The sequence below is a fragment of the Diadema antillarum genome, unplaced genomic scaffold (genome assembly GCF_040938485.1).
Source record: "Diadema antillarum isolate AM-2024a unplaced genomic scaffold, OU_Dant_1.0 scf00000066, whole genome shotgun sequence".
NCBI classification, from domain to species: Eukaryota; Metazoa; Echinodermata; class Echinoidea; order Diadematoida; family Diadematidae; genus Diadema; species Diadema antillarum.
The window spans coordinates 2,862,210-2,879,046 of record NW_027270955.1 but is presented as its reverse complement, the minus strand read 5'-3'; the positions used below and the strand labels follow the sequence as shown (position 1 = coordinate 2,879,046).

The 16,837-nt window shown below is 41.1% G+C and overlaps 1 protein-coding gene across 1 annotated transcript in view; it reads right to left on the bottom strand.

Moving 5' to 3' along the window:
• Positions 1 to 886: 886 nt before the first annotated feature.
• The window catches only part of LOC139716517 (ubiquitin carboxyl-terminal hydrolase 25-like), a 53,315-nt gene continuing 37,364 nt past the window's right edge, over positions 887 to 16,837 (bottom strand). The window contains exons 11-23 of the mRNA XM_071628057.1: positions 16,498 to 16,593; positions 15,111 to 15,356; positions 13,157 to 13,512; positions 12,513 to 12,583; positions 11,505 to 11,733; positions 10,983 to 11,143; positions 9,082 to 9,262; positions 7,573 to 7,682; positions 6,505 to 6,686; positions 5,631 to 5,792; positions 4,945 to 5,068; positions 2,139 to 2,328; positions 887 to 1,258 (exon numbers count right to left, since the gene is read on the bottom strand). Of these exons, the coding sequence (XP_071484158.1) occupies positions 1,068 to 1,258; positions 2,139 to 2,328; positions 4,945 to 5,068; positions 5,631 to 5,792; positions 6,505 to 6,686; positions 7,573 to 7,682; positions 9,082 to 9,262; positions 10,983 to 11,143; positions 11,505 to 11,733; positions 12,513 to 12,583; positions 13,157 to 13,512; positions 15,111 to 15,356; positions 16,498 to 16,593 (2,299 nt within the window). The 3' untranslated portion in view covers positions 887 to 1,067. The remainder of the gene's footprint in view (positions 1,259 to 2,138; positions 2,329 to 4,944; positions 5,069 to 5,630; positions 5,793 to 6,504; positions 6,687 to 7,572; positions 7,683 to 9,081; positions 9,263 to 10,982; positions 11,144 to 11,504; positions 11,734 to 12,512; positions 12,584 to 13,156; positions 13,513 to 15,110; positions 15,357 to 16,497; positions 16,594 to 16,837) is intronic.

Below are 16,837 nucleotides of genomic sequence, written 5' to 3'. Positions count from 1 at the left end.
CTAAAAAAGTTTTATGCAATGGGACCCAGGGAGACGGTTGAAAAATGAGAATTGAAAGTGTGGCTTTACTTACAATCACAAGATATTAAAACAGGGTTTGAAATTAATTAACCTCAGAACATGTAGTGAGAACCACATCACCAAAATGCATCCAAGCAAAATCTTCGTGTTACACTAGTTGCTTTCGTTGCATACTGCCCAGTCATTCAAAGCGTGACAAATACAATGTACCTCTACACCGTTTTAGTTCCTTTCCTACAAAATAATATAAAAACCGACAGAATATAAATAGGCAAACGTTGGATGACGGTTTCTATTCAAACATTTCGTTCATCAGCAATGCCAGTGTGAGTGGTCTGGTATCGTTTCCGGTGGCACTGATGCTTCCAAGTTACAGGTTTACAAAGTTGATGACCTCCACAGGCACTGGTGTGTATTGTCGACGTCGGCCACGCTGTATAAGGCATCTCAACTTTGTTGGTGGTGCCCAGCATTTTCTCTTCTTCTCCTCCATTGTCTCCCATCTATCCTGTTCTGTGGAATGGACGAGGTCACACGTTTCGTGTTTCTGAACTCGTCAGGGACGGGCTGATTTTGCTGTAACACACGTTTCCCGCAGAGAGCTACCCGAGTATATTCGGGACTAGTCTTCAACAAAGCTAAATATTCATGCGGGCGTGGCTAGCGGGTCACTTTGACGCAACTCATGAAAGATGTTTCCCGATTCTAAGCATGACTAGTCAGAAGACATCTCATCCCTTCAGGGAGTGGAACCATCAAGGCCGGTAGTTAATACACGGCTTGACCTGGAGATGTGTGGTCAGTTTATCTGCCTGGCTATGATGGTGTTGAACCCACATATCGCTTGACCGTCACTGGCCGGGTCACCACTCTCGATTGACCTGCCGCCTGCACAATGCATCGAGTCCCACAAACGAAGCGGTCAGTGCTGCATCCAATACAGTCGATACTCTCTTTGTAAAGGTGTGGTCATCTCTAAAAGGGCAGTGTAGTCACTCAGGCATCACTGGCATCACTGATAGGCGAGGGATGGGGAGGGGGGGGGGTTATGATGGCCCCGCCGCTTGTTGCTTCTGCTCCTGTTCCAAATGATAAATGAGTTTCATCGTCTCTATATACTGATCACTCAGGTCTATTGTCTGTGAGGAGCTTACAAGGGGCGGGGTCCGAACTTTCAGCTCCGACGAGCCGTCCAGCAGCCTCTCCAGAAAGTCCTCCAGTTTGTCCTGCAGCTTGCCTGGGGAGAGACAATGGTGGCCTAAAACAATTTAACAGTTTGATCCTAGAACACGAATGAACTACGTTCTCATAAAGTTGAGATATTTGAAATTAAAGCTGCTAAAAAACAACAACAACAACAACAAAAATAATACGAAAAGATGTGATGATTTAAATCATAACTTCAAAAATAATCTTTGTGTTACAGGCTAGGTATCAAAGGAAAGGATTTATTTCACTCCATCTGATGATGGACTTACTTTAAAATGTTTAAAAATAGCACTAGCCCATTTTGCCATCAAACTCTTCAATTCTAGCCCTCTACTATGTCTCCTCCCCTCCCCCCCCCCCCCCCGTAAAACAAAAACAAACAAAAACACAGACATTAACTCTGTAAGTGCTCAGACACTCAGCTTAACCTGCCAAGCCTTTTCATCAGCCATAAAGGTGCATACATCGTCCACAGTTCCATGTGGCACCAAAAGGGTTAAAGGGATGGTACAGTATTGGTGGAGATGAGAATTGGGCTTCTAACTTTTTGGGAGATACCAAGAAAACATGTGATATAGCACAGAGCATACCATTTTAAGAGGAATTCAAAGTTTATTTGATGAAAATCGGGTTTGGAATGACTGAAACATCCAAAACCAAAGCAAAACAAAGCAATCGTAATAAAGTGTGAGTCTCACACTTTATTAGCATCGCCTTTTCGGATATCTCAGCCATTTCAAAACCAATTTTCATCAAATTAACGTTGAATTCCTCAATAACATGCTCTTTCATATTTCATGAGGTTTCTCATTATCTCACCAAAAAATGTTAGAAACCTGAAATTAGGTCTCAACCAAAACTATACGATCCCTTTTAACACCACCTCATCCCCCTCCACACCCACTCACCGCTGATGTCCTGACCAAGGTACGTGCACCACTTCCCCCGAATATCCTGCACGGCGTCGGCGTCCGGCCCCTGGCTGGCCGTCAGATGACTGATGCACGGCACCACCAGTTCGCTCATCACCTGCAGACTCTGACTCGCCTCAGCGTCGTCGCCAGACTCAAACGATGACATGCACTGCTCGCTTAATTGCTGTGGGGAAATAGGGAGAAGTACAGACTATAGCATATACTTTGTACTTCTGCCCTGCATGTATGCAATCAACTGAATCCGCACCGTATTCTACTTGACTTCATGGCAATCAAGTAAAGTCAGATGGCACAAAATGGTATAAATTTCATCAAAATCAGATCTGAGACAAGAAAAGTTATGATTCTTAGAGCGGTTACACATGGTCAAAAATTCGTCATTTGAATGATGATTTCAGTGAAAAATAATTCTAATGACGAATTTTTAGCACGTGGGAAGCAATTAGAATCACGAATGCTAATCACAATTACGAATTCAAATTCTAGTCTGGAGGTGAATTCCAGTGAAGTTTCACTCAAATTATGGTGCGAAATTTGCGTGTGTAATGCTTGACCTCCAAAACATCTTTTGAGGGGCGGAGCTTACGTGACCTTTCAAGCACTTTCGTAGATAATATGCGCGCCGCATGCATGCACTCGATCGTACGTTTTGATTGACAAGTCACCAAGGATTACGTAGCGCCTTAGCTCGAGAATTTGAATTCTAATCAGTTTTCGAGCGAGCGTGTGTAAGGTCCGATAATTCTAAAGACGAATTGCAATCATCATTACAGTGATGATTCAAGTTACGAATTTTCTCTCGTGTGTAACCAATCTACGTTTCAAATGTTTTCATCTCATCTTGATATCACTGGGAGCATCATGCATTTCAGCTGAGGTGATAAAATTATCAACTCATACGAGATTTGTATATACCATACACAAAAAAAAAACACCCATAAAAATTATGGTACTTTTGATTTCTATTTAAGTAATGATGACCATTTTTTTCATATTAAACTTAGCCATAAAATTGGTAAGATTATTACAACACAACGAAAAATGACAAATATGTGCAAAGATAAATCTAATGAAATAAATATTTCTGCGGGTGCATATGTCCAAGGGGTGGGGAGGAATTTTAAGCTTCAGGACTCTATCAAGTATCACACACATGCTGTATGAAGTACGTTTCGTAGCATTATCATTTACAGGAGAGTATGTACTTAGTAACTCTACTGTACATTTTGACCAACACTTAAAGAAGAAATCCAGGACTACATAAAGTCATGCTCAAATGAAAGACAAAAATATGAAACGCTCAGATATACTCTTAATTTCACAAATATTTGACGGAAAATATATTTAATCATTTTGTTTAATATTTTCATTTTGCGACACGCATTAAAAGTGAGCGAGACTGTTCTCTACCACAATGCAATTCCCGATGACATACGACCCGCCCTTCCGTTTTCTACGATCGCTGCCTGCCCTTGCCATAGAAATTGTGTGTGTGTGCCACATGTATAAAGTCCTATGTGTGAGTGAGTGTGTATGTACGTGTGTTGTCGCAGCGTTCAGCTCACAGCGTGCGTCGCGTCCTACTACACCGTGAACCATATACATACGTACAGCATACAGTTCATACATCGCTTGTTCTTTCCTTTATAATTTTCTCTCCGCTCTAATTAGCGCCCATTTTGTTAATCTCTGTTTATTGCCGTACGTTCATTCTATGTCGTTTTACTGCAAGTGTCATGTCGGGTCCACCTGGATACGCTTTCCAACCAGAGTGGAATCAAGAAGAACTGACCGAGAGGGCTGCCGCTCCTGGCGGTGCTGATGCACATATCCCATCACACGCGCACGAATGTCATCCTGGAACCAGTGCGGCTCAAAATGGTCTTCGCATACGACTCGATTTGGATTAAATTTGTATGTCTTCACATCAAATTTATCCGTTCCAATGTTGTTGAGCCATTTTGCACACCGTTCCCTTTCTATTTCTGGGTTGGGTATCTGAAAGAAGCTCTTTTTCTTGCCTTTCCCAGGCTTATTCGTACACCCGTATGCCTGACACATCGGCATCTTCGCTCAATGTTATGATGCACGCACGATGTCGAACAGCATGCATATCATGCATGCAGCTCAGTGTATACAACGCAGTTGCGCAAGGTACTGTACGTGTATTGAGCTCCTCCGAAGCTCCTCCGCAAATAAACTTCGCTCGAGCAATGTGAGGGTGAAACGTCATCGGGTCACGTGATTGATTTCAATTCCATACAGCAATTTGAACTGTTTGGCTGAAAATATTCCCAAATGTAAAAATCTCGTTTGCTACAACGGTTATGAAGTGAGGTATATCATTAAGCTCATCGGAATCCTGGATTTCTTAACTACATGTATATTATGAATAATCTTTGTATAGGTCGTGGATTTCTTCTTTAAAGTAAAAGTGGACATTTTCATGCATTTCACACAACATGAAACTGAGGCAAAAATAAAAACCTGCAAATCTTTTCGCTTCTCATGTACATGTGTATATAATAATATTTTATCGCTTCGATTCCACAGAACTAAACACATGCGAAATTCATTTTATTAAGCTGTCTACCAAAAATTACTCATGAGAAAATTTCCATTTTTACAATACACAATGGCAAAGTAAATTGGGAAGAATTTTGCCTATCTCATAAAAAGGTGTTTATGAGAGCATAATGGCACTGCAATCTGTTCCAGCTGCTCGCAAGCTGGACCCAGAGAGGTCACCCCATCCCTCTCGCCTTCATTCTTCACTCACCAGCAGACAGAAGCGTCGATATCTGGCCAGGAGGTCTTCGTCCAGTCTCTTGTTGGGTTCGCTCTCCCCAAATTTGTCGTTCAGAGCGCAGGCGTGTATCAAGTGCGGCAGGGCCTCTATGTACCTGGAGGGAAGAAGAAACATCCACAGGGCTGCCGACAATTACTCAACGAAATTACGGAGAGACTCCATAGGGCGATCAGGGAGATATTTGCTTAAAGGCATAATTTACCATTTGCAGATGAGAAAAAAACCCAGCATTAGTGCTTCAAAATAGTTCTAAAATGTGATAGAAACAAGCAATGTAAAAATTTGAACCAGTATAATCGATGTTAAGCATTCTTCAATATACAAAATGTGAACAATAGTTGTAATAAAATTGTTTCCAGACTATAAACCGTCTACAGTTATGGTTTAATGAGAAAAAGTGATATCTCTTTATATCTTGGGCTCTATTGCAAAAATTTTATATGGTAGAATGTTTTGTGATACAACTAATCTTCACGTATATGCATCAAAAGTGATATCTAGAACATTTTTCAAATCACTGCTCCCAAAGGTAAACAGGACCTTTAATGAATGTAAGATGCACATCAATGGACATATCCAAGGATTCTTAAGTCCCTGCAGAAAATAAGACCGGAGCAAATGTCGTGCCACCGCTTGGAACGCCATCCGCTACTCACATGTCGTTCTTCAGGCAGTGGCTGACCCCCTGGCAGAAATGCGCCGTCATCAGGCAGAAGGCGTCGTACTCCCTGACCCAGGCGTCGAGGGCGCCCTGCTGATTGCGGTACTTGGGGTCGCCCTCCAGCTTGCGCTGGGCTATCTTCCCGATAGCTTGAGAGCTTTGGGAGAACCACAAAGGGGATAAGAGTGAGTTGGAGACAGGTGTAGGGGGAGAGAGATAGAGAGGGAGAAATTGAGAGAGAAGGGAAAACATATTGTATTGTTTTTGTTGAGATGGGGATTCACATTTTTTAACTTTTTGAGAGATAATTACAAACCACTGATGAAATATCAAAAAGCATACAATTCTAAAAGGAATTAAAGGTTTATTTACAGCACTTCTTTCGACTTGTTTTTTGCTTTGTTTTGTTTTATTTATTTCTGTTCTCTTTTTTTTTTTTGCACAGTTGACCCAGAATGGCTTTTGACATAACAGCCTTCATTGGAAGTCCCTTTGGTATCATCAAAGGTGACACACTCAAAGAGTGTACAACAACACGCAAAGCAGTCCTTTACTGCAGTCCCACACACAGCAATTCATGCGCACTCATGAAATCCACCAATTCACATCTAGGAGCAGTCATCAAAATATAAAAACTACAGAGATGCCTTCTCAAGCATTTGAATAAAGCTGCTGCTAAAACAGGTTGCCTTTGTTTTGTTTTTTTTCAAATTTTTTCTCTGATTTATGTTGTACTTTGTCCCATTCCCCCCCATTCTATCCATACACACCATATCGTGCCTGTTTGAAATAATCACCTCTTGATTCAGTCCCACGCATAGGAATTCATGTGTGCAGGCAAAGCTACGTAAACTCCCCCTAAGCCTTACCCCAGGTCATTGGTCCTCATGCCTCGCTTCTTGATGTGGAGCAGGATGCTCTGCTGCATCAGTGCCTCGCTGGCTCCGTTCCTCAGGAGGTAGATGGGCAGACCCTCCAGCCGCCGGTCCTCGAAGGGCGGGTCCTCGGTCTGGGCGATCTGGTGGCACTGTTCCAGCATCTGGCCGTACAGCTGGGTGCGACGATATCGAATATGAGAGACGTGACAAAAGTTTTAGCATAATTCTATAATTACTTGAGGAAGGAGGATGCCTGAAATCAGGAGAGATGATGAGAAAACAAGACAGAATTGTTGCATGCTGCTCTTATTGCTGTAATAGTGGTCAAGAGTGGTTGGAAATGAATGCAATCAACTTTTTCTCTCTTTTTTTTCCTGGTGTTTCCAAGAACATGTATGTTGGACATGTCCATGGAAATATACACTGTGGTTCAATATATGGCAGAATACCAATTCAAATTCATTGTGGTGATAATCAACCTCAAAGAGAACATTAACAGTGGTTGCCACAATATCAAACTCTGTGTCTGATTTCTTTGGGATAATACAAGAATGTATATCTCACTTTTGCCCATTTCCTGAAACTCTTGCATAACAGTAGTAATCCTTTGTAGTAATGCTCTACCACAGCATCAATACAAATACAAATATTTTTTGGATCGGCCACATAATTTCTCAAGTGGTGAATTTGCAGGTTTAAAAAAAATGTGGAAAGTTTGTTCTGATCCATCTGCTTGTCAAACAAATTACAGTGTACTCCCTTAAACAAATGATAACAAACACAGTCATAATGAAATTCTTGTTATACTACTGTAACAAAGTAAAAATTCAGGTCCAAAAATCATAATTTCTATGTCTTTATACTGTTCGGCTGTAATGCAATTTCGATACGAGGGAAAACTGCCAGTCCCGAGAATTTTGTTACAATGGTAGCCACCTGTAATACCAATCAATTATCCACCGCTCAAATTAACCATCCCCGCCCATCATGGAACCAAGGACCAGCCCTTTTTACTTAACAAAAAGGGACCCTCCAGAAGACCACGCCTTCCTCCATTACCTTTCTCATGGCTGCCTCTGGCCCCCCTTCCCCAAAGAAAGGAGCGGCGGAGACTGGGCTCTTGGGTGTCTTGGGACTCTTTGGGGTCTTGGTTTTAGGCTGCTCCGGAGCTGCACGGATCAAGAAAAAGGAAAACAAAATTTGAAAACTTTAACGAAGATGAGCATGCAAACATTAGCCTTTCGTCAAGGCCCTCTTGCTGTACACTGTACGATAGCTACATTGTACATGTATAACAGGCGAGTGAAGAGAGCCCAACTGAGCGCGACAGCGAGAGGACCTTTTGAGATCTTCTTCGCACATTATTATTCATGACACATGAACCCTACTGAATACATGTTGTTACCTCAAATCCATCTTAGCTGCTATCCACAGGCCTAAAGTGCAGCCACTACAAACTACACCAAAAAAGAGTCATGAGTAAGAGTCCAGAAACCTTTCACTCAGGTGGCCACCTGTCTAACCTGGTCAGCAGACATCTTATTTGTCCCCCATGGGCAATATTTTGCTCTACATGGCACCTAGACACAAGCTGACAAGCTGTTGCCACAACAGTGCAAATTACAATGTACCAAAGGTAAAGTTTATAAGTTTTTAAAAGTTCTTTACGATGGGCGAAATGTGCCCACTCAGAGGCCTGCCACATTAATCTTCTGTCCGTAGGTAATATGATGATAATAAGTACAGCATTTGTAATGCGCCATCAATCTCGTGGCCAATTCTGAGGCACAGCGGGACATATAAAGAGAATAACATACATTGTATAGCTGTACATAAGAAGGTTGAAGAACAAGAAAGAGATAGAAATACCATGTATATATACCCGGTGAGCAATTCAATGAATATTCAACCAAAACAAGATGTGTACATATATGACTTCAGAAGCTTTTTAAATGTTTCAATGGTTTCTGCGGATCGGATCCTCAGTGGAAGAGCGTTCCAGAGAGATGGGGCTGCAGAAACAAAGGCTTTTTCTCCGAGAATCGAGATCATACTTTTAACTACCGGTATTAACTGTTTACTGAATACATAGAACGGAGATTTCTGCCAGGGATGTACTCTGAAACAAGGTTATTTTGCAAATATTTTGGAGCTGAAGAATGTACTGCTTTCCATGTATGGAGCAGATTTTTTAACTCTATCCTTTTGGATACATGTGTGAAGTTTGTATATGTACGACTCATAGGAGGGTCAATCACCCAACAATGATTGCTTCACAGATGTCCATGACATTCACAGTCTTAAAGTTGCGAATGTGAAACAAATGGGTTCTCATAGAAGTTGGGTCCCACCTTTTATTAGGAGCTCTTTGTTTTTGGATATCTCAGCCATTTCAAAACCAATTTTCATCAAATAAACTTTTAATTCCTCTTAGAATTGTATGCTCTTTAACATTTCATAAAAGGCTTCTCACTTTCTCATAAAAAACAGTTGGAACCTGACACCCTATCTCAACCAACACTATTCCATCCCTTTTAGCATCTCTCGGTGCTTGCACTGTTAACTCACGCGCCGTCTCCATGCGTATTGGCCCCGGTGGGGGCCCCCTCCGTGGCGACATGGCCTCCTCCTTCATGGGCACGTCGTCGAGGGCGACCACATCCCCATCCCTCTCGCTGGGCGTGGTGCTGGCCCCCCTGGATACCACTTTCTCCCTTGTCCCACCATCAGCCTGCCCCCTTTCTCCCTGCTAGAAAAGGAGATTGACAGGGAGCATTTTTCAGTACCTGAATGTATTAATGAGAGCTGAATCTTTCTGGTGTAATCCCACATCACGTTCATAAGTTGACTTGCATTCATAGAATGAATTTAGACAAACTTAAGAGGAAGAAGTTTCATAGCAATCGCATAAGAAATAAGAAAGTCACAAAATTTGATAATTTCATCTGTTTTCTGCAGACAGTGAAATTGGTCACAGTCACACGATATTACCAGGCCTAGTTATGTCATCCTCATAACTCTTCCAGTGGCATGTTTATGAACATACATATGTCATGGCTCGACACTAACTTTTTTGTTTGGTGGCCCAATGGGGCCACCAAAATCCTAGATTTCAAATTTTTGGTGGCCTGAGAGAAAAATTTGGTGTCCCCCAAAAAAAACAATAAAAAACATTAAAAGTCCTTTTTTTTTTCTAATGAGTCAAATATTTAAGTTTTATGATAGTAAGAATTAGAAGTTAGACATATCTACTCATAAATAAACTTCAACAAACTTGCAACACTCACTCTCAGGCACTCATTCAGTCCTTTTCATCCATCCTTTAAACAAATTTAACTGCTAATTTCCGGCACAAAAAGTTACAAAGTTATTGACATACTTTTCAAAAAATTTTGGTGGCCCGAGGCGGGCCACCAAATTTGCCCTTTTTTGAAATTCGCTGGCCCGACTTTCATTTTTGGTGGCCCCGTGTCACCGGGCCACTGTTAGTGTCGAGCCCTGCATGTGTACATGTACTATCAAATTCAAAATCGTATTTGTTATCAACACCTTTAATAGCATCTACAAACAACCCTTCACCCTTGAAGTAATCATTTCAAGGTTATTATATCAATACAAAAATTTGATGCAAAAGAGATGACTTATTTGTTTTCTTTTTGCTGTTTTTTGTAATGTAATTTTAAAAAAAAAATTGTGAAAAATTCATATTCACAAATCAATAAGGACTTATGACATGATTACATCATCAGTGCTAGAAATGCACATAATAATTATAATACAGTACATACCTATCTTTTCAGGAACACACACATATTTCACTACACCAACACACACAAAGAACCCTGCAGCTGGCCACACACATACACACACACCTCCAATCAGAGGCATATGCGTCCCCCACAGTTCGACGGAGAGGTGCTGAGATTTTATCGCACACTTTCAGCCCAGGGCAGGTTCATACTGATTCGCACAAAAGTCAATGGCAAATGCATTTATAAGCTAGTCTAATTACACCTCTCTGCTCTGTCCTCTTGTTTTTTTTTTTCTTACTGTCCATTTTCACTTTGATACTGTTTGTTTTTGGTTTTATAATTTGTTTTTTGTATCTTTTGTGCTTTCATAATTGACACTCTTTCTTTTCCCTCAGTTCTTTCACGCATGATCCCGAATTGTATTGATTTACACATACATTGTACATATTGTATTTTGTACTGTGTCATTATACAAAGTAACTAGATCAGACATCTTTATTTCAACTGATATCACGGAATATCAATTTAGTAATGAATGCAAACAGAGAATCGTGAAAACAAGAATGCCTTTGTTCTGTTGATCTTTACAATCCTGAAGTGCAAAAACAAACAAACAAACAAACAAACAAACAAACATATAAACATATTAACATATAAACATATACATTGTCACAGAACAAACACCCACAACCTTTGAGCAACACCCGCCAAACATACCTGCTGCATCTGCCGCTCGAGTTGTTGTTGCCGCCGTTGCTGGACCTGCTCGTCCCACTGCCGCAGCTCGTTTTCGAACTGCTGGTTGTCGCGGATGATGAGCTCGCGCAGGTCCTCCGCGAGACCGTCGGTGTTGATCAGCCCCGAGTCGTAGTGGGTCTCTGGTGGCGTGGTGCAAACAAATCACAAGCAGAAGGTGTCAGTCGTTATCAAGAGACACGGATAGTTATTGGTTCTTGGAGGGTTGGAGGGATGCACAAACTGTAACGTGTGTATTAATTCGTTCTTTTTTAAAAAACCTTCACTTGATGAGCTTATAACATCCTGACCTGATGATAGAGCACAGGGCCCTGTTTAAAGAAGACTTAAAATTGATTATGTAGTTGATTTTAACTGTAAGTCTGTGGCAGCTTGTGTGGTAAGGAAATTTAAAATCGATTTTATCTTTTGATAAAACAGGGCCCAGATGAGACCCAAATATGTTGGCACCCACCAAAAGAAAAAAAAAAAAATGTTTCGTACCTTCAAACAGTGCTCTGTTGCCCGATTCCACGTACATGACGCAGTAGGCGCTGGCGTTGCCGTCCCCGCCTAGCGACACACGCTCCAGCTCCTCCCACGTTACCTCGGTGACCGCGATGTCGTTGAACTTCAGCCAGACGTTGCGCTTGTGGTTCAGGATGTAGGCCCAGTAGTGGCCTGCCAGGGCCTGGCCCTCATGGACTAACACGGCGTGCAGACGGTACTTGTGCTGGAATAAGGAGAGTGACAGCATATTTCTATAAATCACACTTGAAATATATACATTGTGTAATATTAAGCCTTTAATAACCCGTGCCATACGTGTATTTCTAAATGTTGTTGCATTGCTCCTCTGTTCCTGTGTATTATGCTAAATGGAGTTGATTGTCAATATCAAAGTGTCAAAAATGTCAAGTTTGGTGGACTCGAGCGAGATGCAAGTACAAGTTGTAGCCACCAATATTTACAATATCATTATCAACTCATTGATAGCTACCAACAGCCGTCTGGCCCAATCTACTTCATAATGAAATTTACACTTGTAAAGTGAAATGTTAAGATTTTCAAATTCTATTCATATCTTCACTTCAACAGTTGTTCCAATCTGAATGAAAGCTTGCATGAAACTCCCTTGACATAGTAATAGTTTATTCATTGAAAATGAAAATGGACTTTGGTATTTTAGATTTTAGATTAAATTGCATTCAGTTGGAAAAACTAATAACTCCAGAAAAAAAATGAGTACGATGTACAACACTGTGGCTTTAACACTTATTGCAAGCAGACCATAAATTGTACTTGCAGTATCCACAGTGGAAGTTAGGCAAACAACCAAAGAGTTGAACATCTGTCAGCTGAAAGTATTTCAGTTGTTGCTCTGTTGATTGCAATTTTAATTAACTTGCAGCAACTGCTAAAAACTTCATGAATCGGGACTTGGAATGGTCAAGATCTACAAAAGATGAATGAAATTGACCCCTCTGGCGGAGAATCTGGAATGGTACTCACGTATTTGAGGTCGCTCCCTTCGTAGGCTGTGTGTATCCTATTGTCTAGCCTGGCAATATCATCCTGCAACTCTGTGTGAATGACAATGGACAGGACATGCTAAAGGTCAAATAATTTGCCTATGGTGTCCTAAAATCCATCACACAGAAGATAAAACCCAGCCAATGCTATTTACATTGTACATATATCTTCTTTAGAAAAAGTTAAAGGCATGAGCTGGAAACTGTACAGAGGTCTGATACACTCAGGAGGGACAATGAATAGATAGTCGTAAATATGGGGGCCTCAAGTCAAACAGAATGTCTAGAAGTGTATCTAAAAAAAAAACAGCAAACATGAAGATTATCGAAACTTCCTGGTATGTACAACTTTGTATTCTTATCATTTTTTTAGTGAATACATGTATCTGAGAAGTCAAAATTTGTTGATTGTCAAGGAAAACAACAATATGACACCACGTAACAGAAAGAACTAACTTAAATCATTATATTTTCATGTGCATAAACACAATAACATTTTTTTCTATCAACTGCCACTGCATAGCAGGCAATCAAGCTGTACTCCCCAGGCATAGTTGGATTAAGATGCCAAGTGCATATAGTGTAGTGTGGTGTGTCTAAAAACTGATGTAAGCAACATCTAACCTTTGACCTCTCCAATGACTTCCGTCCTCCATCGCTTGAGGCAGCTCTGCAGGATGTCCAGTTCGGTGTCCGTGATATGGCCAGGCTTTGGTGAGGCCAGGCTCTCTTTGGCCGCAGCCACACCCGATCCTAACGCGCCCCCACCGCCTGGGGAGGTCGGAGGAGCGTTGCCGGGGATGTTGATGGGCGGCGGCTTCTGGTAGCGGGGCTTGGAAGACACTGTCGGTGATGCGGCCGGGGCGGGCGTCGCCCCGGAGGACGCGCCAGTCTGCGGCGACGAGGGGCGCGGGAAGGTGACCCTGGAGGGACTCGGTGGGGAGAAACTCTGTTGCATCGGTTGCAGGCCAGGGGAGGAGCTAGTGGATTAAAAAATAAAAGAGTAAAGTTATAAACAATAAACAGGAGTGGAGCAGAAAAGTAGGAATCCATATGATACTAAACCACTCAGTCAAAAATGCCCATACCTTGCAAACCTAGCACCACCATATCATTGCAGAATATATTGAGGTCATCATCTCTTCCTCTAGTTCATGGTATCAAGCTAAACATCAATTTCCAAGTTGACATAGTTGACTGCCATGTACATCATTTTAAAGATCCATGCCAAGTTCACATCCTATAACTACTATATACGCCATATATTTACAAAGTCTAATATTTTGTTAATCAGGACTTCTCGAAAATTTCGGAAGTGGTTGAATTCACAATTGTGGAGCACAGTCCTGAATGGAGAAATGTATGCGTGCACATCGCATTCATGTCGGGATGAGCATTGATATTTTCGCATGCTTGAATTTCGTTAATAGCACCTGACTCACAAAATTTGTGAAAATAAAAACATAGCAAAATATTTGGTAAATACAGTAATTCACTCACTATAACGTTACGAAAAAAGGACATGACAAAAAAATCAATGTCTTGTAACAAAAAGTGTGCAAAAATTCAAGTTACTTCAAACAAAGTGCTGCATTAATTTCAATTATTGCATCATGACAAATGTTCATGCAAATTTTTTTAGCAGTTCGACCGACGATTTTTCAGCTAGACCCCCAAAAGCATGGTTAGTAACGTTACGGTTAGTAACGTTACATTTGTCCGGAGTAATTCCGCAGGTCATTTCACCCTTTTGTAATTGACAAAATGTCACATGACTTCTGGAGTATTTAAATGTATTCATCCTTTACCCTTTAGCAAAGCTTGGAGGAAAAAATTTCAAAGGAACCCACTGTAATTTGCATTTAAGTAAATTTCAGCATCCCCAGTCCCACATGTACATTTTAGATGATGGTTTTAGATCTCGCAAAATCAATAAATACGAAAAATAAAATCTACTGAATTTGAAAGACCTTAATGATTGATGAACATCCATTGCATTAGTATTTTTAGAATGTGACCCATCATGAATGTGCTATCATTCTAAATCCAGACCATTAGGGCCTATTTCTATAGTACCAACATTACAATGTCGAATATGGCATGACACCATGACGTTGTGCCGCATTTTCATTACGTTCACGTAGCCCCTCCATCTTAATGACAGGAATCCAAAAGTCTTTCAAGAGTACACGGTCTTGGGCTGTTTACATGTCAACTAAGTGGACATGAGCAAAGTTCTTATTCACTCATTCAAAAGGTCATAACTTCTTTTCTAAGTTGTATCGTAGGTCAGAAAGATTACTGTAAAACAAAAACATTCACGGCATGACACTTTCACAAATTGGAGCCAACAGCTTTTTTTGCAGCATGAAACTTTTACAACTTGCTGACAATGAGAAGATTAGGAGTATATTACATATACCAACATTCAATGCATTGTGTGGACAAAAACTTTTGCATGCATTCTACTTTCGCAAATCTTTGGGTTCTTGCAAAATTCACAGAAGTTTCATGTACACTCAAATTTCTGGTTATAGTATCCCAAAGGACATCACGAAGGGTCTACTCTGCGTCTCACCCTGGTCTCGGACTATTCCGGGCCGACCCACAAGGGGACGCCATCTCCACGTCCTCGTTGGCAGAGTTGTTATTGCAGCTGGGCTGGGGATGGCCCGTCTCCGCGGCAACGGGATGACCGGACCGGTGGAGCGAAGGCGGCGGAGAGGTGGACATCTCGGGGCAGCCGCTGTTGGCATACTCCAGCGTGTATTGCAGGACGTCATAGAGAGGCATGCGCTTTGGACCCGACCCGTAGCATAGAAACCTGGAAGGCATGTAGAAAGATTGTGTCAGAAACTGCGATCCAATAATTTTTTCTCCTTCCCAGTATTTGGCATAAAAAAAAAAAAAATATCAAAATAAACCAGACAATTGAAACAATGTAAATATCAAAGCCGCCTGCATACATCAAAATATTACCACAATAACAACACTTTGCAGGATGGATGAAAAGGTTAGTTACATCTTTTGGTAGCCCAAATAATGGAGTGTAGCGCAATGTAATGTGTCTACGCAAAATAAAAATATTGTTGCCCTAAGCCTGTTAAGATGGGGAGTAAATGCAAAACAGGGTTTGTTTTGCTTCAAACTTTAAACTATAATGATTGACTTCACTGCCAAGGAGGAATAGACAGATCCCCTTGCCTCAGAGAGAATGAACCAGTTTGCAATCTTTTTGACAGTAATGCTCCATATTTGTGTAATGCATACAGTGATGGATCCAGGCGGGGGTGCACCGGGCGTGCGCCCCGTTATTTTTTGTTAAAGGCGTAATTTACTATTTGCAGATGAAACAAAAACCCAACATTAGTGCTTCAAACTACATGTAGGTCTAAAATGTGAGTAAGCGATAGAAACAACCACGGTGAAATGCTAACCAGTGTTAATCAATGTTAAGTATTGCTGAATATACAAAATGTGAACAATAGGTATAATAAAAATGTTTCCAGACTAAACCGTCTACAGTTATGATTTAATAAGAAAAACAGTGATATCCCCCTTATATTTTAGGCTTTACTGCAGAAAATTTTATATGGTAGGATGTTTTATGATAAAACTGACCTACACATACAATTGTATGCATCAAATGTGATAACTTGAACATTTTTTAAATCAATGCTCCCAAAGGTAAACAGGACATTTAAAACAAAAGAAATAAAAGGAAAAATGGAGGAGGCGTATGCACCCACCCCCCTTTTACAGAATTCCTGGATCCACCCCTGGTATATAAGAAACAAATAGTTTCAGTTACAGCAACGGTAGCTCCCAACTCCGATTCTGCTGCCAGAATTCAGAGTTGCTGCAACGGCAACATGCAATTGTGGCACAAACCTCGCTTGTTTTCATTGGCTACCAGAGCTCACACCGCTGTATTACTGTCGCAAGACTTTCGATTCCACACTGACCTATTCAGCTTTGTCTGCAGTTCGCTGTATTGCTGCCTCAACATGGCCACCTCCTCACGCTTCTTCCTTACTGCGTCCTGATTGCCCTCCATGTATCTGAAAAAGAAATTAGAATATGGATAAAGCAAACTTCCTACAAAAAAGGTGATGTAAAAAGCTTTCATTTCCCTAAAAATAGGTAAAACATATTAGAAGGGAGGATCGACCTTTCATCATTAACCCACTGGTAACTGAACCACCCCAAACCACCCGTCTTATTACTCCCTAAGATGCCCTAAACTGCCCATCCGCTCTTAATTTATTTTCACATAGATCATATAATCACATAATTTGAAAGAGG